This window comes from Clinocottus analis, unplaced genomic scaffold, assembly GCF_023055335.1.
Source record: "Clinocottus analis isolate CAN_PGR_092001 unplaced genomic scaffold, fCliAna1.0.p SCAF_18, whole genome shotgun sequence".
Taxonomy (NCBI): domain Eukaryota; kingdom Metazoa; phylum Chordata; class Actinopteri; order Perciformes; family Cottidae; genus Clinocottus; species Clinocottus analis.
The window spans coordinates 9,855,212-9,881,620 of record NW_027175909.1 but is presented as its reverse complement, the minus strand read 5'-3'; the positions used below and the strand labels follow the sequence as shown (position 1 = coordinate 9,881,620).

Below are 26,409 nucleotides of genomic sequence, written 5' to 3'. Positions count from 1 at the left end.
CCGGGGACGGACCTAACAACACACCAGCCTGGGAGTGACGCTGCAGCGAGCACTTACATCCACAAAAGCAACACTGACTATACATGGCTGTCTGAAAGTGTGTACTTTGATTATGTCTTGAAGTTACCAAACAGGAAAAACATGTTTTTCCTGACATCCATGAAACTAAAAAATGATACTAAGCCTCTTTTTATATTGGTTATCACAGGGGAAGTAATATTCAAGGCCATCCTGACATAACGGTGCTACATTCCACACACTGTGTGAGAGGGAAGGAGGGGGAGAGAGTGTGTGTGTGTGTGTGTGTGTGTTTGCAAGCACACACACACAAAAAAGGCATTAGCCCTGCCTGAGTCGCAGGCTCAGTGCACTGATTGCACATGTCCTTTTTTTCCCAGACTAAACCCCAGCCCTCACTGAACTCTCCAGATGTTGTGACACCCGAATAGAGCGCCAAGAGAGCGAGAGGCTTAATGTGGTTTAGTGCGGCAGACAGTGAAGAGGGAGAAGGAAGGTTTATCAAGACACTCCAACAGAGGACACCAAGGTGTGTTCAGCCGATTCCGATCACTGGACAGCTGACGGGCCCGTCTCATAATCATGCAACGCTTTTGCAGATATTCAAGAATATTACATAACTTGATCTCTTTGCTCTGGTAATGTTCAGGACTTTGAGTTCGTCTCATTCTTTTTTTTTTTTGCTAAATAGTCACTGGCCGCTCAGCGGGTGAGAGTTATTTCCAGACTAATGTGCGAGTACAGACGAGTGACACAAAGGGTGGGCTGGGCCTCAACATTCCTCATGTGGGCGCTACCGGTGACGAGTGACCAGTGCTGTTCATAATGAGGCGCTGCTACTGGCTCGTCTTGTTGACCCCTCTATAAACACTGGCTTAAACAAAGACTACAGTTGTTAATGGGTCTTTAAAGGGCTTAATAACTATCTGGCAAATAAGCACTATGAATAACTTTGGTATGTGGAAAGTAAATTCACAGCAATTGAGCAGTTTCACCTCTTTGTGTTTTAAACTTCAGAGATGATGCCATTGGCTGGTCTATAAAGCCTAAAGACTAACATACATGTGCCATACATTTATTTTTGTAACTATTATTATAACATAACAGTTGGCAGAATACAGTATGATAAATTAGTCTTTTGCATCATCCAAGGTCACCGCATGGTACCCCTCTGAATGCGTTCCTAAGCGCGTGTGCCAACAGACGTCCGCTCCGTGTTTCTGTCTGCAGACGCATCAGATGACTGTTTGGTTCAGCCTGGCTGCTGATGTGGCGTTGAGCAGCGGCCTCTGAAATAGAGGTGATTCAACGGAGCCACGAGAGCAGATGCCAGCGCGTTGCTAATTAATCATTTGTTCTCCAGCACATGATGATGGGAGCTGTGACGGCATCTCAGGCCCACACCTTTCTCCAGTATGCGTGTCATTCTATAGATAGATATGAATTTATGAGCAGACATTATTTTTTTTTTAATAAGCTGTGGAGAAACAAGGTCTCATGTACCACATACATAAAATGTGTCGTATTGTGTGTCTACTCAGGAAGAATTCGCTGACAAAGCAAGTACATTGATCCTTACCCAGTGGTGTAAGGTATGTTGATGCCTCCTAAGTTGATGCTCTCGCAGCCCACTATGAAGAGTGTGGAAAAGCAGAGCAGAGACACACCGCTGCAGATCATGGCCAGCTTGGCCGACTCTCTGGCGCCGAGCTTTAGCTTCTTGATGATGTAGCCACCCAGCACGATGCCTACTCCGGCACTGGGTACGATGATCAAACCTACGAGGGATAAGGGGAAAAGAAGAGCGGGTGAGATGGAGAGGAAGGTGGGGGGGGGGGGGGGGGGGGCAAACTTCAGAGGTGCTGCGGCACAGAACGACACAATAATAGAGCAGCTGATTTGTGTCAAGCAAATGTTCACACTGATTTAATTGCTGCGATGCACGGCTGACTGAGTGCAAAAAACATCCGATCTACAGTCTTTCATAACAGGAGCACCAACATGAATAGTGTGAACTTGTCATGGTTTTATATAAATGAGTGTATGGGAGCTTGAAAAAGAAACTTCTCACGTTAATCAAAGAACAAATAGCAAATATAAAAAAATGGATCACAAGAGGAGTCAAGTCATTAATGTGGCCAAGCTCCACTGTGGGCTACCAGTGAGTACTTTCAGACTGTGGCAGCACAGATCACATGCTCCTAGTCTACTAGAACTGGTCTAATTGACAGCGTGAAGAAAAGGCAAATCTGGCTGGCTCATGTGAATGTCATTTGTGTGTAGCAGAGAAAGAAAGCGTGACTCTTTGAGCACCCTCGGTGAGACAGCTGTGGCATAACGTTATCCAGTTAAGTGCATGTTTATGTGCTGAAACCTTGTGCTTTCTGCAGGATTAAACATGTACACAGCCAAACTAGATATCATATCACAGTGACAGAAGACACACACACGCTCTATTTTGTAGGATTAAACGCTATACAAATGCTTTACACATTTCATCTGGGTTTACAGTCATTTGATAAAAGTGTGCATGCCAGTGCTAATCTATTCTAGAGATCCTCCATCACAGAAGCTGTGAGTCTCATGACAAACCTTTTGTGCTGCTTACAATTGTCAACTTGAGTTCATACAGCAGAGACAGAGGAAGAAACAGTCAGAGAGCAGCCACAGCATAATAGGGGAAACTGCATTGGGGTGAGGCGTGTGAGATGTGTTACAGTGCTATTTCTGTAGCGACAGCTAATGAGCATGGAGCTGTTGCGGCTCTGTAATCGAGCATGATACCGAGGTGGTAATTTGAGAAATTTCCATTTATCTTATTTTGACATCTTCGGTTTCTACATTGCCGTTTTTATGGTTCACTTCCAATAGATTGCTTGGCATTCAGTAAGACAAAGCTGTTGATGTTTTTTTTTCTTCTTTTGAGCCTTCTTTGGACTCGTCAGCGACTGTGGCTAATGCCGCTCATTCTCGATACCAAACTATTCATCTATCAATTTCCAGAAAAGCACGGTTAGCACTGCTATAAACATTTCCCAAAAAGAGAAACGAAAACTGTCCCGCCGTACTGCAAATACATCAAAAACACAAAAAAAGCTTCAAGCAAGTGAACCAAACTTTATTCAATCTATTTGATCTATTGGATTATACCTGTGTCCTTGTATTGTAGTGTATTGTATTTTATATATTGTTAAGATGTAATTGGTTATTTTACTTTTTGACTATCTTGTCTCACGAGTTTTAATGCCTGCTGTTTGGCATTCTGGTCCGTCTTAAAAACAATCCAGAACAATCAGGGAAATGTCTCAGCTGGCAAGTCCATCTGAGGACGCACTGGGCTCCCATCAACAGGAGTTCCTCTTCCTCCTCCTCCTCCTCATCAGCTTGGCATCATTTAGGTAGCCATGGCAACCGCACCGCCCGCTTGCCCTTACCCCTTGTATCCTGGCAACAAGCACATGAGATGAGGCAATGGCATTGTGCGTGTGTTTGTATGTGCATCAAGGAGGTGACCATATGTTAGCGAGAATACACGTGCACACACACACACGCACACACACGCACACGCGCGCACACACACACACGCACACACACACACACACACACACACACACGCGCACACACACACACACACACACACACATACACATACACACACACACACACCTCTTTCTTTCAAAGAATTAATTGGACTTTCAATCAGTCCTGATAATCCTTAAACCAAACTGGTTGTGTTTTAGTTTCGACACGGCCGACCGATGTGTAAATGGTATAAATGTGGCGCACAATTTACAGGCAGTGCAGAGGTAGTGTGTGTGTGTGTGTGTGTCCACAGTATGGTGAATGCATCTCCTGCAGTCAACAGTGACGTGTTCTGCAGTCAAGGGATGTAATGGAAGCTCATTACTGAATGAAAGTCAGCAGTGACTCACAGCTCTGCCTCTAACGTGTGAATCATCATATACGCAACTTGATGATGCATGTCTTGTTCAGGATCTGAATGCATTGATTGATCAAAATAAACACCAAAAAAGCAACATAAAATGTGTAGCACACCAATTTTCACTGCAGTGAAAACCACTGTTCCTCAAGTTATACGTTTTCTAAATTAATTTGTGAGTATGTTAATATCAATATTTCACATGCATGTTAAAACATACTCCTACAATAATAATGTAATAATATATTTATTTCTCTGTAACCTTTGGATAAAACACAATAAATAAATGATATTACTTTTTAAAAGGGCTGCAGACTTTGGTAATATATTATAATTACCATTATAGGATCATGTTATTTTGCATAATTTCCAATGGAATATATTGTCTTTACTTTATTGCTCAGAACACATTGTACAGAATCCCTCATTCAAGGCTCCCACACGTCCTTAAAGGTAGAGCCAGAGGCTACAGTGACTCACAGGACAACTCAAATGTATGCTCCACTCTGCTGTGCAACTGTGATGAGTCGATTGAAAAGAAAAGAAACAGACATCCTTTAAAAAAAAAAGACTCACCAGTGTATATGCTGGCGTTGGAGGCGGGGATACCGAACTGTGACTCTATAAACTTGGGGATGAAGGTGATGAAGGCGGTGACGATGGCACACTCTGCCGTGTAGGACAGGCTGACGAACAGGAAGGTCATGTTGCTGAGGATCCTCAGGGCTGCCTTGGGGAGGTCTGGGGAGGGATACAAGACAAGACAGAGCATGTTGTTACATTCTCCAATTAACACACAATCAGTCTCTTAGTTTGCCTCTCACGGCCACAAAAACTTCACTTGACGGCATCATCAGAAGAAGGATCATCACCGGCAAGCTGTAAATGAGAAAAAACCTGCCCGCAAACCGTGATCATTATTACCATGTTAATAATGAGTAAATTGAACGCCATCTTTAAATGTCTCTGAAAGACACATACACGAACCAACCATGTCTCATTACATCTGGTATTGAGTCTCCTTGTTTCCTGCAAGACTGCAGACGCAAAAGCAGGCAAGCACACAGATGCTCATTGTTGCCAGAAAATCTTTGAATCTTGAAAAAGTAACATGGCTAATAGCAGGTTTCAATGTATACCAAAACAATCCATGCTCTGCAAGTCCAGCCTGAATGCAGTCATCCTTGGTTCATCATAACAAGGGCAAACATGCCCTTTACGACGGCCTGAGGTCAGTGTCCATACGATTTGGTTGACATGATGCAGAATGCCCTCATCCTGAAACTCACAAGTCATGTGGTCAAACTGTACGCACATTTCGGTTACCAGGCAGAACAGGGTTGAGCTTTCTCTATGGAGCCATTGATCACGAAAGATAAGCATCAGATGTCCCTTTCTGCTCCGCGGAATAAACAAACGGGAGCGAAAGAGGAGATTCAGTTTCTTACTCACGGCGAGGCAGATGCTTGCTGTCATGGCAACTCAAACCTGGGTCTCCCAGTTGAATAACTAATTTCCAAATCATGACACCACTGTGGTGGCCATACATCAACTCAATGAGGTGTGTGTTACAACAGCCCTAAAAATGGCATACAATCAATGTCCATTTTGCCAGTCTCCTGCAAAAATTTGAATCATCAAATCATCTTCCTCTCAACTTTAACATCCTGTTTAATGTTGAGACATGACAACTTTAAAAGAGGGGGAAAACTACCTCTCTGAAAGATCATTTTAAGACCACCATGACGGTCGTCTAAGTGTCTATTCTCTTGCATTTAAAAAGTTTGCTGCATGTGCGCTTGCCATAGAACACAGTTCTCAGGGTCACCAGAACATACAAGCTGCTTCATCTCAGCAAGACTGAGGGCAAAAGATTTCAGGAGCAGGTTTGACAGAATGGGGATCTCCGCAGTCCACCGGGACCTCAGACTCAAGCTGCTGCTGCTGCTGCTTCTCTACATTAAAAAAAGAGAAAGAGAATGTAGTTTGGGCACCTGGTGAGGACGCTCTGAGGAACACCCAGCACACGCTGCAGGGATCTCCAGACTGCTCTCAATCTGGAACACACTGCTGCTGAAAGCGGATGTTACCTGGTATCTTGTTTGTTTTACATTAGCTTAAACCATCTACTTTTTTTTTTTAACTAAGGCCATGCATAAAAATATTCATATTTTCAGCTCACCCAATATTTTTTGCACAGCAAAAAACAGAAAAGAAATTCTGCAGCTGATATCCAAGAAGGCGAAGAGAATCAAAAATGATTATCAGTAATTTAAAAGAAGTGAGGTCCCTTAAGTGCATGCACACTTTCTCTAATCAAATGAATCTTAACTTCAGGGGGCTGATCGTTTTGTAGCCCCCTATCCTTAACTTTGACCACAGCCCAAGAGAGAATTGATCAGAGCCAGCAGAATATGTGAAATCAGGCTTTGGGATCTTATTATCCACCTTAGTTTCTGTTCTCACTGTGAAGTCGTTTTTTCTCTCTTACTCTATTTCTGTGAGTGTGCGTGGTCTGTGAAGGGTCACATTTGGGAACAAAAGTCAGACGTCAGAACATTTGGCTTGGGGCAGCTAAGTGAGCACATTATTGACGGGAACAATTTGGTCCTGTGTGTGCTTTTAAGCCACGATTTAAGGGCAAATTGAATGACTTTCTGAAATTTTACACGCAAAATGGATTATTACTATTTTAGTAAGAAGGTTATGCTGAAGCTGGTCAGCCTTAATGGGAGTGGCTTGTTAAATTGATTACTATTAATTAAACTAATCTTGTTGTAGGTGGGGCAATGTTAGCATCTGTCGGTGTTATCTCAGATCAGAAAGGTATGAATAGAATAGTGACGCTGATTATTTCACTCCTGTGGTGCAGGGCTGTAATCTTGTCTGGAGGGGGACAGATGGCAAGGTCCTGTTGACATTTACAGCAGCTGCTCTCTCAATCAGACCGACCCCGGGCTCGTAACAGTTGCCACACTCGCTACTTTCTTGTGGGAATTTATTTGATGACCTGGTCAAACCCATCAGCTTTTTGCTGCACATTTCTCTTTGCGAGGAGACAGGCGATCATATAATTTGAGATATCTGTAAATGCCCTGTAGTTTATACGAGTGATGTTTCAACCTATAAAGCTAGTTTAAGCAGTGGATGAAGATGACATTTTAAAAAGCCATTTTAGATCACATCATATTAATCACCTCTGTTTAACAAAATGTGAACACATTGTACCAACCAAAAACATCTTCATAGTTACATCAAAATCTACTAATCTTTTCTTTCTGCAAAACAATATATGGAGGTAAACTAGTAGCAACCAGTTTCCACCAATAATGACATGACATCCATCCCTTTCAATGAATCTGAAACTTTAAGAGACGAGGGAGGTGTATGTAGAACAAACAACAAACTATACATTTATATAAAAGTCTGCAGGCATTGAATGACGAGTCAAGTCACAAAAAAAGTTATCCTTATAATTTATGTTGCTCTATCTTTCCTAAATTGCCCCCTTGGGTTGGACCTACTTGACAAGCAATCAGTCGATCAATCGATTCAATCCTGATGCCAGGTCCTTACCATCTATCAGGAAGTTTAAACGTTGAGAATTCAATAGTCACACCTTATTTCAAAGCGCTAGTGTTAAAACTTTTGGAAAATATCACTTTGCAGAAAGAAAAAAATCTCAAGAATCGCTCGCAAACAGCAGGTGCTTATGGTCTGGAACATTTTCCCTGACGTGCGTTACTGAAAATATTCAGTGTTGGCATTTTTTCGTGTTTGCTGATGATCTGAAGTGGGGGAAAATCTTTGTTGAAAACAGCTTCTTCAGTGCGGCATTCATTTCACTGAAAGTGCTGAATTTGTGCTCTGGACAAACACACACACACACACACCTCAATAGACGGACACGCACAGCACTATAATACATTACAGATCCAAACATTGAAGTGCCTGCGTCTGCAAAATGTGCCATAGTTTGCACAACAGGCCAACACTTCCTACTGGGACAAGTAAAACAGCCGGAGAGCGGCCACTGGTCTGAAGAAGCTATAATGCATTCATGGTTGCATTTGGTGTTATCTGCGCTCCCAGACATAATCCTGCTCAGGGGAACGCACATAAGCATGATTCTATGAGTATACACCCATTTCAATAAATATTAAAATTCACTTTAGTTGTTTTGCATATAATAAAGAGTGTGAGAGCAAACACGCACGCCACAGTTTTGCTCTGCTGCAGAAATTGTCTACTCCTGTGTGTGGAAACGTGACTGAGTTCCCTTGAGAGCTCATTTAAAAAGAGAGAGAGGAAGAGAACGAGCGAGAGACCCGTCTGAAAAATAATCAGACAAGCGGAAACTGGGAAACACTGGAGCAGAATACAGCTGAACCAGGGGGCTCTTCCAGGGAAAGCTAGGAGAAGAATTCATGATTCTTGTAGTAGTAGTAGAAGTAGTAGTAGTAGTAGTAGTAGTATAATAATGTTAAAATGTGAAATCACAGTTGCTAAGATAAACAGCAAGTCTCCAACTGACTTTAAGCCATGTTTACTATTAATCTACTGAAGTAAATAGAACCAAATTTCCACCAAAACTGCCTGTGTTTACAATAAATTCCTGCTTCCAGCCTCCACCATCACAAATCAATAAAGGAGATCTTAACGGAGCTTCCGCTGTTAGATATAACATTGATGGGATCACGGGCTATTTGTACATCAATAACTCACAGTTTCTTTAAGTAGGATACTTGCAACTTCTCCAGGGGTGAAAAGAGGAGGCTGATATGATCCGTTACTCACCTTTGATGTCCCTCCCAAAGCCCATGGAGGAGGGGACATTCTGGTCTTTGCCACTGGACTTTTCCTTCATCACATCGTCGTCGCTGGACAGGTCGCCGGGTGAGCCAATCTTTTTCTTCTTCCTCTTTTTGTGGCGCGGGGGCAGCTTTTTGGGGAAGGCAAACATGGGAAAGATGACCAGGAGCATGGCGACGGCACACAGGAGGAAGCCACTCCACCTGACGGGAAAGAAATGGCATTTGGGTTGTGAAGACAATTGAGAACACTGCACGAGAAACGCACCAAAGGCATCGGACACTTATACAGGTGTACATGTGTATTTACCAGTTGCCAACAAAGCGGGGGTCACTTTGATCAATGTTGACTGCCGTTTTGGGGTCGACATAAAAGCCGATGAGGACGCCTCCCAGCAGGTAGCCAGCTGCAGGTCCTAGGGCTCCCATTACGTACATGATGGCTGGAAGAGACACAGAGAGAACCAATCAGGAACTTCTATAACATCACATACCCTTCTAACTGCTCTAACAAGAGCTACTATAAATAGTGTGTACACTTTGATGATCGTGATGCCTACATTTTCTCCCATTATTAAAACAGTAAGACATCACTTTGTTTCACAGGAAGTTTTTTTCAACTCTTCATTAATATTCTTAATGTCTAAATCAGCTGTGGGCGCTGTTCATCACCCCTGATGCTTCAGTCACCACATTCAGAACACCTGCACCCAGATCAGTGGGAACTCTCCAGCAGCCCCGGGGTCATTTCTCACAGCTTTTGAAGCATCTGCAACAACTGACCTAAAAGCTCCAGAGGTCTCACATTGACCTGAGGGCAAGCCTGCAGCACTCCCGCACCAGTAAACCTCAGAGAGCGAGTGGGGTGAAACATTCGCCCTCAGGGTGCTCTCAGGCCCTCACAGGAGGTGAACTAATCCCACGCCGTCACTTTGCCGCAGGAAGGGAAAAACTCATTAACGTTAGATAACCGAAGTTGGACAAGTGGAAAAACCTCCTGTGGACATCCAGCAGAGACGAGAGTCAAAGCCATTTACAAGCCGTAATCAGGGGCAAACTTTCTATAATTACACCTGGAACATTGCTGCTCGCCGTCAGGGTGTTGAAGTGTATGTGCGTGAGTCTGAGGGGAGGGTTCAGCGCTTTACAATAGTTGCGTGTGTGTGTGCGCATATGCATTAAGTGTTTCTGTGAATGACTCATTCACAAGTAGACTAAGCCGTTCTTTTTAAATTTTCACTGGCAAGATGTCTCCAAATCGCTCGCTCTCACTCACATAAGGGAAACAAAACTATTGGGGAAAAGTGAAAGAGAGGAATATATTGCTGAAAGAACAAAAAGCACTCCAACAAATCTCATCAGCCTAAATAGGACACACACACACACACACACACACACACGTCTATGTGAGTGTATAATAACAATACTGTCTGTGCTAGTTTCACTTCTAAAATTGAATCCCTTCTTCTAAGCAGGTGTCCCTCCCTCTTTCACTTCTCCCCACCTCGCATATCATAACTCCTTTCACTGCACCATTTCTCATATCCTGCTGGCCGAGAGAGTCAATTCACTGTGGCAGTCAAACAATTACACAATGCAACTGAAGAAATTACCCAGCAGAGACAAACAATTCATTATAGTTGTCAAGGACGGCAAGATGTCATATCTTATTATTTTCCATCTTGAAATTAAAAAAGTCTCACAAAACCTGAGGTCATGAATGACCTTCTTGTGGTAAACAGCAAAATCATTTCTAAAATCTATGAAGTACACAACATAGTCTGTAATAGAAAAGTTGGCTGGCTATAAAGCCAACAGAGTACAAAGATGAGGGTGAGACTGAACGGTTGGTAAGCATCATTTTATAAACTGTAGGGTTCAGATTCTGCTTCTTGATTTTGCTTCAGACCAGTGTGACTCTACAAAATTACATTACGTAGTTCAGAGCCGTTTAACAAAATATGAAAAGACACAATTGATGGCTATATGAATATATTCAATCGTAGCGTGTTAATCACTTGTGCGAGTTAGCTCGTGCTTTAAACCCAACAGGATTTGAAGTTTGAATATAACTAAGTAATTGCCACATAAAGGAAAGCCAAATAATTAGTCACTACCTTCATCTTCCCCTTGGTGACTGCTGACCCTTCCGGTGCCCCAAATATAACACCCCATCATTTAAACAGACCTTGGCTTCCACCAAATATACCGGGCACACTCAGCCATTCACCCGTTAAGGCAAACGTTGAGCGCCAAGTATGGTCCTTTGCTTGTCCTCAAATCTCCATCATCCCTGTTTTCGGGCACCTGAAGGGACCACGCCAGATTTTATCCCCCTTTGGTGGTTGTGTAAGCATCTGTCTCGTCCCTACATCCATCACGTTAACAGTGTTCTGCCCGATTGGAGGACGACGTGGGTCATAAACCGTGCGTGACATCGTCACCCTACCCTGCCCGCCTGGCACCGAGCCATGATATTCAGAGATGAAGGGATTGGAGGGCTGCGGCCGGGCTGAAGGGCGGCCAGGGCAGAGCCATCAGATTGAGGAATATGCTGGCACAGCAGCAGCGCTCCATCACACACAAACACACGTGCTGTGGAGCACAGGGGATGAATGCCAATGTAAAGCGCATGACACGTCACAGGCTCACCTGACTCAATTACACAATGCACAGGAGGGAATATTCATTATCAGCTTCATATGGCTTTATACATGTAGAGGTAATGCATTAGGAGCTCTCCATTGCGGTTATTGGCTGTCCACTCTTATGTTATACAATGTCAGCATCTAAACCATCAACGTGAGCATTCAGCCTGACTTTCAATATGTTCTGGTAATTTTGTGCTGACTTTGCTATATGTACGAGACATGGATGGAAAGATACCAATTGAGGATGAAGTCTCAGAGCGTGCAAATGTTACGAGCAGAATCCAATATAAGAAACACAATATAATTGTTTATTGCACAGGCATAAGGGGGAGGGGGGACAATTACAACTCAGTGACTTTAACGTGAACCAAGGTCACTCCCTCCATGTATATTATATATCAAGGCTTAAAATGTGCATGTGCGTGGACATGTGATGGGGCAAGGGCATGAGGAGGAAAAAGGTTAGAGAGTTTTATAGTGCATCATTGACCTCAATTTAGAGTTTCCGGTCCATTATTTGTAAGGGATGGACACAGCGGTGTCAGGAAGAGGAGATTTACTCAACAATAGTCCAGAAAGAATCATTTAAAAAAAGGCCTATATTGTTGGATGTAGAAGAAAATAAAAATTGATAAAGAGGAAATTGGACAGGAGAGAAAGCAGAGACAAAGAAACAGTAGGAGTGATGGAACGTAAAGAAACAGAAGGAGAGGAGCTGGGCTGCAGTCTGTGGTGACTGATCCGGCTGTGTAACAGAGTGTAAAGCTTGCTCAGCAACATCCCTCTCATAGCCAACCTTCGGGGACCAGCGCTGCTCTGTTGTCTCCACACTCTGTAAGAGCTCCGCTGCTCCTGACTCTGTCTGTATTCATGAGCTGCACTGACTCAATCAGAGCTTGCAGGAATGAATGAGGGTGAATCAGAAAGACAGGAATGGCAACAGAGCATGAATTAGAGGTGCGATTACAGGAAGATAAATGCCCAGGTGGTTGATGATGCCTTTAAAGTGCTGTATGCAGCTCCATTGCAGAGCCATTGAATATTAATGTGTATCTTGCAATCCTTAGCTACCGAGGCCTCAACTAATGACTTTTCAAATACAATTGCAACGGGCAACTTCCCTTTCCAGAAAACTTATGCAAGAATTGCAGGAAACTAGAGGATTCCCGGCATCCAGCTGCTTCAATGGTTGCCTTGGCTGGGAATGGACTTTCAGGCATAACAATACAACGTCGTCTGTGACGCTCCATCCGCTCCTCCATCCCCCTCTCAACCTCTCCGGACCTTCTGTTCGCCTCACCCCTTCATCCTTGAGATGCAGCCAGAGCGTCAGAGGATGAAGCAAGAGAACGCAGAGCAACCGGACTTGATGAGAAAGCACATTGCACCTAATGAACCAGCTCCCTGGTGGCCAAAGTCATTAGCACAGATTAATGATTTGATTTCATTACGTAGACAAAATAAATGACGGGACATTCACTGCCTTGTCAAAATAATTCACATGACAAATTAGTGTCAGGCTTCACTTTTATCACATCTGGAGCACAATGTGTGCATCTATGTGTTAATGTTTACAAGCATGGCCATGAGCAGTAAGTCTCCTTTGTTTTTTTTTAATGATTTTATTCCCATCTTGCAATATAGGCTGCAGAAGTATGAGCCTGGCTTTCTGGAGACTTCGTTTCAATTAATTATGTAGCGGCCCACCTGGCTATTAGCCTACAAAGCTCCGTCAGCCTCCAAGCACGCCGGGGGAAGGATGGCAGGTAGCAACACAACAACCTTGGATTTGTATTCACTAGGCTGTGCCAGCTAAAAGATTCAATCAAATAGTCTGCTCTGCATTATTCAGGAGGCATGTCATGTTGATTTATGCAACATTATGCATCACACGTTACCTCTTCAGTCGGACGTGGGATAATCAATTCTTACAACTGCTGTGCGACAGAAGTAAATCTCAATGAGCTATTCCGCTTTGTTTAATAACGATATACTATTTGTTTAATAGCGATACGTCCGCACACGCTTCAGGATTCTCATACACTGGACCGACAGGCCGGCTCAATGCTTGAAGCGCTTTGAAAAGTGAAGCTGCAGGTGACAGCTGTATGACAGATGATCCACCGGCTGCTGAAAAAAAAAAAGAACGAAACGAGAGGGAGAGTGGTCTATGTATCCCTGTGTTACGGGGATCAATTCAGTCATGTGACCTTACCCTCTGAAAGACAAGAGGAGGAAAAAGACAATGAAATGGGGGAATGACAGCATTGTCATGGCAACCTGCTGACATAGCAGTGTCTTCTTACAAGTCCTAACCTTACAATTTTACCCAGAGGGCATGCACGGGAATTGTGGCCTCACATGCACACAGTGTGACAAAAAAAAAAACATTAATAGTCTTTTGTTATAAAACAGCTGAACAAATAAAAAAATAAAACACTTGTTCTCTGGAAATCATTTTGTTGTCTGGATGGTGCAGAGCGGTATGACGTCAACTAATAGCACTATAACGCTGCAGCCAGAGGCTGATGGTGTGGCATTTTTAAACTGCAAAATTAGACACAACTTTTCTTCCTTTTTTCAAAAAGTATTTCTTATAGTTATTCGTATAGGTTGTAAATTGTTATCAGCAGCATTTGCACTGTAGCTAATTCAAGAATAAAACATGACCCGCTGATGAATGATCCTGCATTAAGCATCAGATCAATAATGGCAGAACATTTCTCTATGGGTACCTGTATAAGTGCTTCGCTCCCATAGAATATGGGAGGGAAGTTAATGAGAATGAAGTGTGATGAAAAGAAAAAACAGTTTCCATCAAGTAAATCAACGTAAATCCAACTACACTCACTAATTCTGCTATTCAAACAATAGACAGAAACATGCATCCAAACACACAATGTAGGGGCCACATTAAAGCATGAACACACAGGCTCACATACAAAACATAAATACAAATAAATACACACCAGCACAGAAATAGACACAGCCTGATGGAGCCCAGACACACATTGTGTAGCCGCAGACGGCTCCAATGTGGGATTAACAGGTCAAGAAGCAATTTTCTGCCATGAAGTGTTCAGCCGGCAGATATTGTCTCTACTATATAAGCATGCTGATTTGGCTTTGAAGTGGCACGACGGCGTCAGCTGGCATACCAATATGCGATCACATGCGTGTGTCAGTTTGAAGTTACTATAAAAGACAATATCTGTTCTATTCTGGAAAACCCTGCTTTCCATTTACTGTCAATATGTTTCACTGTTGTTACCAGAGGGCTTGATCGTGATTTAATTGGATGCTACATTATTTATAAAAATTACCATAATGGCGAAAAAGATGAGGATACAATTTACTCATAAGTTTATAATCTGTAGATACTTATGTAACATTTAATAGGACGGTGCTAGCAGTCAATGGAAGTCCTGAACAGTGCTGGCGTCCCACAGGCAGAGCAGTGGGAGGTTGAAAGGATGAGATAAGTATGCAATGTGGGCAGGAGGTTGTGAATATCTTAATGGATCAAGTAAAGAACTTTGATCCTGGAATGCAGGCGGGACAGACTGTTACAGATAGAAACATACGAACAGCAACATCAAAGCCTCTGACTTGGAAATCTGCGTTCAGGCCACCCATCAGGCTTTTGAACCGCTTTACATTGAGACATTACTATTATAAGCCCCTCAAGCAGAAGACATGACATATCACAAGCGGCACAGAGGACTTGATCAGCATCTTAAGTCTGCTTTTCCCATCCCCCTCTTATGGTCTTTGTGTATACCTCAAACTATGACCCAGTGACCTCGTCTCTCATCCAGATGTGGTGATTTGCATGACTGAAATTGTAGGAAAGCACAATAAAATTCATAAATCTACTGTACACGCTCCACTGGAGAGATATGAATTTTGTCATGTCTTTTGAAAGAAAAGTCAGAAATTGCGTCCTCTCTTTTGTTATGGTTTTTACCAAAGCTCTTGACTGCAGGATAGTAATGCCCGCAGCTTAGTCAAAGTACAAAGAAAGCCCTAACCGTACACCAGACTAACATTTGCAGGCAAGCTGCTATACTTTCTTTGCAGGGGGTTCCCCAAGCTTACTTCCCCAAATCAAATATTTAGAAATTGAGAGAAAAGAGAATAGAGGGGGTTTCTTTATCTCTAGCTGCCCCGGAGCTGCAGGAGGGGGGCTACAGCGCAATTCAGCAGAAAGATGTGCATGAAGGAGATTTTTAACCATTTTAACTAAATATGATTCAGCCAAGTGGTTGTAGCAGTGAGCCTCATCAGTTGCCACTTATGTTTCTAGCATGCGAGGCATTTTTGGGGGACCCCAGTAGAGCTTCTGTCTGCGTCACGAGGGTCACGGATCCTAACTCTGACGCAAAATTACCATTTTCTGCTGATTCTGTGCTGGCGTAAGGCTTCTGGACCTGCACCGGTGGCAAAAGACCACAAATCTGCTGCTAACATCTGTCAGTAGTCACTTAAGGGACTGATACTACTACGACTACTACTATTTAAATAGTGTAAATAGAAAAGTTTTGGTGTGGACTGTCAATGATATTTCTTAGATGAACAGAAAACTGGCATCAGGCAAGACAATTGTAATCTGTGTCTCTTAATTTTATACATGTTCTAATGTGAATGAACTCAGGAGCAGAATGGGACAGGATTCATTCTTCTGGGATTGGAACAAGATAGGATTTAATTATGTATTTTGTACATGGGATTGGGACAGGAGTGGGTTTTTTGGGAGAGTGGAAAGAGAAAAGAGTTAAAAATCCCTCTCATGTCTCAAGTTGAATGTTCGTCTCCTCACTACTGGAATGAAGGTTTACAGACTAAAAGCAACAGTCTCTGACTATTTATTATTCACATTATATATTCTTGTTAAACACAAAATAGTGAAGATCGTTTATGTGATGCGATTTATATTGTAATGGTCATATTAAATTATGTTTTCACCAGCTGCTGAAAAGGGTTTTTTGTGAATGTTGTGCACAAATAAATCCTACTTCGTTATCAATCAAGAGGAGAAAAGTTCTCACTATCTATGCCAGCATTATTTATTAGACAGCTGGAAATATATTTCTCTCTCTCTTCCTCACAATCCTCCCTTGTGACAAGCCAATCAAACCAACACCGTCCTCTTTAACTGGCTTACTGAAGGAATGTCATTCAAAGAATGAGCCTAATTTCTTTGCGCCTACACCCTTTTATATGACTTCACTTTCTAATATTTCTCTGAAGTCTTTCACACACTGCCACATTGAGTAAATCATATGGCGCTGTACTTAATTGTCTAATCCATCATCTTTTGTGGCTTTTCCTCCTCATCCATCTTTTTGGAGGATTTTTTTTTCTTTTACAGAATTTGAGCAAATACACAATTTCTATCCAATCCTCGACTAATTGCTACTAATGGAAGATGAAATGTTCACAATGAAATCTCCTCTTTGGACAAGTTCAGGTCAGTACCTTGCAAATGTGCAGAACATGGTGCACAGGTAGGCCAACAGGCAGGACAGAGGGTCCACTGTTGAGGTCTATTGTTGAGCCCGCTTTCCCCAGTTTCTAAACAAGCTGTTAAATCAACCAATTGCTGTTCTAGGTTACTATTAGTAATCAGGTTTGTGAGATTATGGGCACAATCAAGATTAAAAAAAGGGCATTTCTCGGTGAAAATTGCCCACACTGTAGCTTCACAGCTTCATTAAACAGTTGGAGTCATTTTGGAGAGGAAGACCGGAAGACATTTACCTCCATTGGTTGACAGAAACATATGCAGTTATGATGCCTAAACTTGATTAATTATAATTTCAGCCAATCTGATGGGATGCTCACATTACCTCTTGCCAAAACACACACACTGGTGGAGTGCTGTCACCACTTTGTGTGTCTGTGCATACATAATGTTCCAGCATTTGAGAGGCTGGCAGATAATCTTTCAGCTGATGAGGGGCCATGAAAGGGGCATCTGGGCTGGGGGGTGCAACCACATTATACTTAGGCACTGAGTGCATGTGTGTGCTTGTGCGTGTGCATGTGTTCATTTGAGTAGCGAGTAAAGGTCTTAGGTTTTATGCCAAAAGCTTGCACCTGCAGCTTTTCAGCCTCCCTCATTCAGACATGGCACAGCAATGTGGTTCATAGTGATAAACATCATCTAGCCAAAGCCAGGGATTTGGCCAATTCATCAGTGCACCCTCTTCTGTCCAGCTACACCTCAAGAGGAAGATAAACAAGAAAGAATGATGGTTCTATTCTCAAACATCAGCTTATGAGTCCAAAAAAATCATAACATGTGAGAGATAAAGGCATATTCTTAATCATACTTAAACTGCTTGTCATGCTGTGTCCTGTCTTGTATGTTTTCACTGTTATCTTAACGGATAACAGGCTAAACACATTTTAATTGCTGAGTTTATGTGATCTTAACCATTAATCTGGAATACTTTGATTAGTATTGGTGAGAATATAAGTACTGTGGCAGAACACGCAGCAGATAGTGACTGCACAGCCGTGCTTTATTTCTCACCGTTTGTTGTAAAATGCAGGTCAGAAAAGACCTGCTCTGCAGCAGAGGAGCCTCCCACACACTGTGACACAAGTGTATGACGCCAGTCTCGGCGTTGATGGGTCAGCCTCCTCTGCAGTCTCTCCACACAGGCGAGAAAATACCACTGCATGCTTGCAGGAAAACCAATACAAAAACACTTGCTCCTGCAAACCAACCCCCTGAGCTCCAAACCTCACCCACCCCCAACTGCAGGTGCGCGCACACACACACACACACACACACACACACACACACACACACACACACACACACACACACACACACACACACACACACACACACACACACACACACACACACACACACACACACACACACACAGCTGCTCTCTAACTGTTCGCACCCCTTAACGGTCTTCCAAGAACTAGGCCCCCTAAAATGTAAAACAAACATGTAAAACAGCTACAGGAACAAAAGCCTGATTGAAAATGTGCATTAAAGTAGCAGGTTTTTACTTGAAATGATCATGGCACATGTTTTAGCCCATAAATACACTACTGTGTAAAATAAATCCTTTCTCCCAAACATCCGACAATCATAAACAAACTCGGTCAGCTAACATTAGTGGATGACTCTTGTCAAAATGCTGTCTGTCCAATGAGCTGTATCACAGTTACGTGTTAGCCATTAGCTTGAGTTATATAATGCACAACCAGCTTAACGCCACATTTAGTGGCATAACCGAGCTTGGCAAAGCCGCCACAACAGACAGAAGATTGTGCACAGTAAAGTTTGTCAGGCTAATTTTTACTTGCATGCGTGTCTGCAGCAGCGATCCCATAGGGGGAGGTCAGAACACATCCATCTCCCTCAGAGTGGGCTCCTGTCCCTCCAGGAGGCTCAATACCATGTGCAGCTAGGACACAAGGCACACAGCTATACGTCAGAAGGGGACAAACAAAAAGTCCAAGCAAAAAACGACAACCAGTGCAAAAAAAATAATTTAAAAAAATAAACGCTTAAGCAAATCTAATTGGATGTCCATTTGGAGAACAGTATTTGTTGACAATAGTACAGTTTTTTTGTGCTCAGCATGTTCTTAGACTTATGTAAATGGTATTAATACCAGCCGACCCTCCTCCCTCATTCTCCATATATGCAGCGAAGAGGTCAAAGAGAACAATGGCCACTGCTCTGAGGGCATAACACTAGAAGGGAGGGGGATTTTTTTCATTTCTGTGGAAAAACAACACTCCCAAGAAGACCCTGAAGGCTGAATCAACCTAGAGGTCGGACTGAGCTGCGCAGATAAGATGAGGCACAGTGGGGAATGTAATTGAGCCTAACGTTGATGTACAGGCCGTGTCTGTTCACTATATGCAACTTTTTGATCCAGAGAGAGTTGATGCAGGTCAAATCCCATAGAAGCTCAGTTTTTGCCATTTTGGGAATCTTGTGCTCAATAACAACAGTACCCTCTGTTCTGATAGCCATCTTAGGACATACTGTACCCCTGGCACCAGATACAAATCTGGCAATTAGGGACCACAACTCATTTCCTTACTGGACACAACAGGCAAAGGATGGACATGTTTCTTTTCACAAATCTTATTAGTTTAATCAGAGAAAATACACAGAGGCTGCAGGATTTTGAGTGATTTCATCCAGTAGAGACAAAGCAACAAAGGACATCTTAAGTGAAGAGGCCGCTTGTTTTTTTGTTACAGGCCATAAAACGCGTAGAAACGGATGCAACAGCTTAAAGGACATAAAGTACTCACGCGTTTTGACAGGAAATATAAAAAGTGAAAAATAAAAATAGAATGCTGTTTGCAAGTAAGGAATGCATCTTTAAGATATGCTATAAATTAGACGATTCATTTGTGAATGTGGTACTGTCCAAATTGACCGGCATGGTTCAGATAATTATGTAATCCCCCCAGAGACTCAATAATTAGGATTTATGGCTTCGTGGGTGGAGGAGGAAGTATCTATACCATCCTGCGTTTTTTGCATTAACTCTAGAACATCTGACCAAAAACATAAACCCCTCAGCCATAACGTCAGTCTGAAATCTGAATCATTTTATTTTCCAAGATTTCTAATGTGTCAACGTCCAAAAACACATGAGAAGAAAGAATCCCTTACAGTGGTTATATGCAGTCACTATCAAACCACCCCAAAAGCTATTTAGGGGCATTATTTAATCTTAACACCAGCCAACAAGAGCCAGGGATCAAGGCAGATTTGGTACAACAGCATGGACCAAAGAGCCAGCGGGGAACAAAGAAAAAAGAAAATTCCATTTCTTTTCCCGCATAACTTAAAACAAAAGGTTTCTCAGAATTCTTGCGATCACGAAAACCTCTTGTGGCGTTTCCCCAGGAACCCTCCTGCACTTTCAAAACAACCCTGGCCACAACACAGAAAAATGTCCAGAAGTCAGACTGTACTACCCGGCCTCTGGAAACAATCGCACTCCCACACGTGATTGAACGTGTTCTGCCTTATTCCATCACTCCTACTCTTACTGCGGACTCATTAAAGATAATAAATTGACTGGAAGGAGTGTAGGTTGGTGGAGAGAAAAAAACAAAACAGGAAGGATTTTGAAACACAGACAGAGTCATCAGTGGCACAGAATCCGCCTCAGAGGGGTCAGTGGTTCACAGAGGGAGTCATGATAGTAGTAGTGGTCAGAGCTGGCAGCCCTGCAGTCTGCTGCTGAGTAACCTGAGGGGTCTGGCTAACGGGACTGAGTGAAGGGACACACTGATATTTAAAACCTTCTTGAGGATAAGCCAAGGGGACAGTGATGAAACAGCCTTCTTTTAATACGTGTGCCAGCCTCTGACGGGGTCAAACGTGTACCCTAACAGATCCTGAAATGCGATCCATCAGCAGCTTGCTGGGGCAGAGAGAGCAGCTTCTCCAGGGACTTGTGTGTGTGTGTGCAAAAGTCTGCATTTGCTTTGGCTGCTAGGCAGAATAGGACAAACAGTTTAACAAAACTGACCGCGTGAGCACAGAAAGAGACGTGCGAGGGGCTGTGGCTGATAATCCTTGCTAAAAAGTCCCAAAATTAAAAAAACACCACAGTGAGGTATGACTGAACTAACCATTCATTCCTGTTGTTTTCTCTCCAATCTTGTGGGGACACGCACTGCACACACATTGCACACACTATCGGAGAGAGACTGAGAGCAACTGTTCTTTCTAAATTTGTCAGAGGGAGAGAGCAGACCACTTGTGCTTATGCAAGTGTGTGCATGTGTGTGTATGCGTGCGTGAGTGCGTGCGTGCCAGAGTGCAGACAAGACCAGTCTTCAAGATGTCCCTGTGGGTGTTAAAGCTCCTCTCTTACTAAATTGGGCAGCACCTCTTTAGTAAAATAAACAGCCCAGTATGTCAGGCTGGCCTACGTCCGATGTCTTGGCGTTTCATGAGTATCTTATAAAACATATATAATGCACAGAGGCACCAATAACACTCACCAGTATGTTAGCTTTGGAGTCATCTGCACTACAAACTAGTTAGGCCAGGAGGAACCAATTAACCTTAACCTGCATGTAGACAGGGCAGCTACATGTATATTTGTATGCAAAAGGACTGCAAAGTCAATACAATAAAAAGGTTATTAGAAAAATCCTGTGCATAAACAACGGGTTATAATAACAGTATGAATTTCAATTATATTTTTTGCTGCAGTTGAAACACCTCCTCTGGAAGGTAGTGTGGACACGCAAACAGCAATCTAATCAGAGCCGACCTCTCCATTCACCCCACGTCAATAACAGCATCTCAGTATCATTAGCTTGTAAATCACAGAGGTTGTCCGTCCTTCTCATAGCTGGAGGTCACAGCCACTGTCCAGAGCTTGTAATAGATCAACAATTCAATGAAGTGAATTTGGATTATTGATCATTTAGATCTGTGGGTCATTGCTTTGCCAAATCAGATGGGAAGCGTGACAAAGTGTTAGAGATCGGAGGCGACCATAAACAGCCGAGACAACTAATTAAGAATAAAAGTGGGGTGTTGTTTCAAATAGTTTGTTTTCCCATTTACTACAGAATTGTTACTCAACCAAAGAACAGAAACCTCATCTAATGCAACGAGTCACCTTCATACAAGATGGAGGAGCTCCTCAGAGAAAAGCAAAGACAAAAGTTCACCATAGTAACGCCAAGAATGGTATGTTGTAAATCTCAGAGCAGAAAGAGAGAAAAGACTGTGGAAAGAGGCAGAAATGTGCACACGGAGGCTACTTCCATAATGCCAGTTTGTGTCATTATGCTCTCTAGGTGTGTGCTATAAAACCAGTAAAAAAAAAAAGATATACAAAGCCAAATGAACTATACCCTCATTCCACCGTTTGCTAACAAAGTAGAGTAAAAGAGGTAAAGTTCAGATGCCGTGCCCGTTACATTACCATAGTGATGTGGGGAGCTGGGAAATGGGGTTATGGTCAGAGAGAATGTCCTATGCTGTGCATACACAAAGATAACATCCTGACACACACTCTTGTTTTTTTTCTCTTCCTCCAAGGGCACCAGAAGTACTCTCAGTTTAAATCACATTGTCCTACAAAATCAAGCAGCTCCTCCCCTCTGAGACAGTGTAAATTGAGAAGGGGTTTACGTTAATGGATTGGGGAGGTGGGGGGCATCTCAAGGTAATTTTGGGGGTGTGGGGGGAGTCTCCTCGGGATATGGGTAGCCTATATCCCCACAAAATTAGAATTGGATAATATTCAAAAAAATTTAGAAGTGCTCCAGTTCTCCCTCTAGAGGGAAGAAAATGATGGGTTGAGGTTAAAACGCTGCATTTCAATGTCAACTCTGACACTTGCCAGACAATATGATTTTATTTCTGAGGTGAAATAAAGAATTATGATGTCTAAATGTGAATTTAACTCAAACTAACATGACAAGCCATCACCACCTGTACTTTTATGCACCAAATACCAGAACAAGCCTCAGAGAATGTCAAACATAAAAATGTACACAAAACACGTCAAGTTTTCAAGGACGTTTTCCCCCTGTATTATTTGCATGCTCTGACATGTCAGAACATGTCCGTTTTCCCTCAACAGCTAATCCCTCTGGGATTCCTCTGAAAAAAAGCCATCAAGGTCAGTCCGTCTTCACATGAAGATGTCTTGACTGTGATGTTGAGCCTTACCAGCCCTGATGCATTTGCGAGGGCACAGCGAGCCTGTGTTTGGGCTTGTTTTCTCCTTGTTTTCCTGCCTGGTTCAATAGCTGTGCTGCAGTGGCTCCCTGTGACGCAGGGTTCTGATCAATACTGGGTCTCAGGGGCAGCGGAGCGGGCAGCGAAAAGGACTCAACAGAGAATGTGCTTCATAGGCTGTGTAATGTTGTGATCAAGGCCTCGTGTCGGCACCGTGGCTAATGCTGTGCACGGGCAGGAGGATTACTTCAGCAAATCATGAACTCCTCTGTGAGCTATGTACAGTATGTGGTATGCATGTATCAATTATTCTGAGCCAAACCTTTAAGGCCCAGCATACCAGATAAATTACAGAATACCTGTGAAGAAACGTACAAATGATTTGCGCAGGAATACAATGGTCAATCTGCTAGAATTTAAATGCAACAGAAACTAATCTATTCAGGCTAAACATCAAAACATGTTGCTTTACTGCTGCCAGCCTTCTGTTTGCACACACATAAGCCCGAGGACACAGCAGTAATATGAACACACACGCACACACACACACAGTACTGGGCCATTAATCATTTGCAACCCAGTTCTGGTTCTCATCCCACACTCGTCTCATGTGCTTCTGGCCCACGGTTGAGTTTGCAGTGTCTGTATTTACCTTCGTGTGCTGCAGAGGTTGCATGCCGCGGAGATTAATTCAAAAGGACAGAGGACCGTTGGGGGTGAGTGCATCTGTTGAACTCTGGGAGGTTTATATACATGCACATGCTCCTGGTAAACATTAGCAAGACCAAAACAGCTAAAAGCCGTCTTCTTAATCTATCAAAATAAAAATATCAAATGCCTTTATAGTGGGAATAAAATCAATTGGGATAATTGACACCAATTGTATTAGAGACCAGTAACTGTACAGCCCAGGACCTCTGCGTCCTTCAAGTCACACATGAGAGCTGGAAGGTTTGTACTGTGGGCCAAACCTGGTGAAGCTGAAGCAAATAAAGTCTGGACTGCTTTTGTGGCATAACAATATTCACTTCTTATGAATATTAGTCATAAGCTTGGAAAATAAAATAGGACGTCTTACCCAAGTAGAGAGAAGCATTTTCTTTCTTTACATTGTCGTCCAGGTAGGTGGGCCCCAGGGTGTAGATCGGCGTGGACCCCATGCCCACAAGTATCTGGGCGCATATGAACAGAGTCACATACAGGTTGTGCTCGTTGCCTTCCTGGTCGCGAGGGCACGATGCTACGTCGAGATCACGACCGCTGCTGTTGCCACTCTGACAGAGGCCTTTTAGGCCCATTGATGAGTTCATCTCCTGGATCTGGTAGGGTGGTGATATAAAGTGGGGAAGGGAAAACAATGCTGCCCCTACAGCGATGACCACAGCACCCACAGCCAACCAGCGGGGCCTCTGACCCCTGCCCCCAAAGTAGGAGATGAAGACCACCACCAGCAGGCTGCCGATGTCAAAGCAGCTGACCAGCAGGCCGGACTCAGAGCTGCGCAGACTGTAGCGCTTCTCAATGGTTGTGATGACACTGCTCAGGTAGCCCGAAACCATCAGGGACTGAATGAAGGTCAGGTAGCACATGCAGAACAGGAAGCAGCGGGAATCTCTCAGGATGGCCCGCGCATACTTCCTGGCTGGGGTGCAGATAAGGCGGGTGAGAGAGAAACCTAGTTTTTTACCCCCAGCCCTGTGGCCCTCCACAGGCAAAGAGCTACTGAGTCCCACCAGGCTGGAAGCAGAGGGGGAGAAGTCTGTCCTAGAAGAGGGAGTCTCTGCCTGACTGGAGTCTGGGGTTTTTGGCTGAAGCTCGCTGCGCTCCTCCACGGCCACACAGGTGTGGGTGGTGTTGACCAGTCGAAGCTCCGCAGCCTTTCCATCCGGCTGACAGGGTCCGTTCAGGATGGGCAAGCTTTTGGACTTGAAGCACGTCTCTGGGTCCATATACTGGTCCTGGAGCTCACGGATCTCCAGAGACTCAGACAGGTCACTCCCTGTTTCATCATTGTCTGACGAAGTCATGGTGCAGCTGGAGATGAAGCTTCTGTGAGCTCCTGGCTGATTTGAGGAGTCAGTACTTATTGCCACGTGAGGACACAGTGGAGCTGCTACTGGAGAAAAGACTCTGCCCTGCCAGTGGGTCTCGGTCAGACCGAATCCCTCTAGTTAAGTGCATGTTTTACTCCACAAAATTAGCGGCAAAATATTCTGAGAAGCGATCAAGGATACTGAATACAGAAGAACATCAGCTTCCTTATCTTAACACTATTGTCAATATTGTCCAAGGAGCGAATAGTTTTGAATAAATATCTCATAAGATTAAAAAAAAGATCATATACAGATAACAAAGAGGTGATGCCTTTACAATGTTCGCCCAAATTAGGATTCCATGTGAATGTTATGTTGATTTTATGGCTCTTTGTTAGATTCATAGGGTTTTGTTGTAGCCCTTGTCCCATGGATGTGCAGCATCCTATAAAAAGGGATAAAAACATGAAATTAAAACATATTTTGAAAAAAAATGTTGCTACTTCCAAAGTAGATACATTAATAATATACATAGCTACAAGCCGACAAAAATATAATCTTTTTCACTCGAGGTTTTCTGGTAATATGTCAACCCTGGATTAAGCTGGTCACTTCATAAAGCTAAATTGCTAACGTTAGACACATTAAAAATATCACATCAAAAACTAAAAAAAAATAACTACGCGAAGGAACAAGCGCATATGTATAGGTGTGATACTGTCGCAGCGGGGGACCTTAAATAACAACGAGCTTTCCTTTGTCAAAACGAGGAATATATCTGGAGAACAAAAGACCACGCTGTCCACAAACGTCTCCGTCATGAGTTTGAAATGAAATAAAACCTCGATTCAACACGATACATTGCTGAAATTAAGCGACAATAAGTCTCCGCCTCGACAAAAACGGCGACAAATATTATTTGACATAACTTCTGCGAAAGGCAGGAGGTTCAGAGGGCTGTAATACTCACACAGGACAGAGGGAGGTAGCCTGTTGTTCTCGCAGAGCGGCCACTTAGTGAATGAAATCTGGTTGATGCGGATGGCTGCTGCTGGTGGGCAAGTGCTGCCTTCATGAGCTGTGGGAAATTGTAAACTTCAGAGCTCGTACCCCAAATAAAGTGTGTGAGGGAGGCGGAAGCGACGCTAAATTAAGTTTGATCACTTGCGCCCATAACATTAGTACATTCAAAGAAAAGGTGATATAAACAATGACTACACAAAGTAATTTGGTTTACACGTTT

At 43.2% G+C, this 26,409-nt stretch overlaps 1 protein-coding gene across 2 annotated transcripts in view; it reads right to left on the bottom strand.

Annotated features, from left to right (window-relative positions):
* slco5a1 (solute carrier organic anion transporter family member 5A1) overlaps nt 1–26,198 on the bottom strand; it is a 32,142-nt gene extending 5,944 nt beyond the window's left edge. The window contains exons 1-6 of one of the 2 annotated variants that reach the window (XM_068582293.1): nt 26,137–26,198; nt 24,212–25,611; nt 9,080–9,212; nt 8,756–8,973; nt 4,535–4,699; nt 1,598–1,796 (exon numbers count right to left, since the gene is read on the bottom strand). In XM_068582293.1, coding sequence (XP_068438394.1) covers nt 1,598–1,796; nt 4,535–4,699; nt 8,756–8,973; nt 9,080–9,212; nt 24,212–25,160 — 1,664 coding nt within the window. In that variant the 5' untranslated portion in view covers nt 25,161–25,611; nt 26,137–26,198. The remainder of the gene's footprint in view (nt 1–1,597; nt 1,797–4,534; nt 4,700–8,755; nt 8,974–9,079; nt 9,213–24,211; nt 25,612–26,136) is intronic. The other variant, XM_068582294.1, reaches the window with a different exon arrangement.
* Between the last annotated feature and the right edge of the window lie 211 nt (nt 26,199–26,409).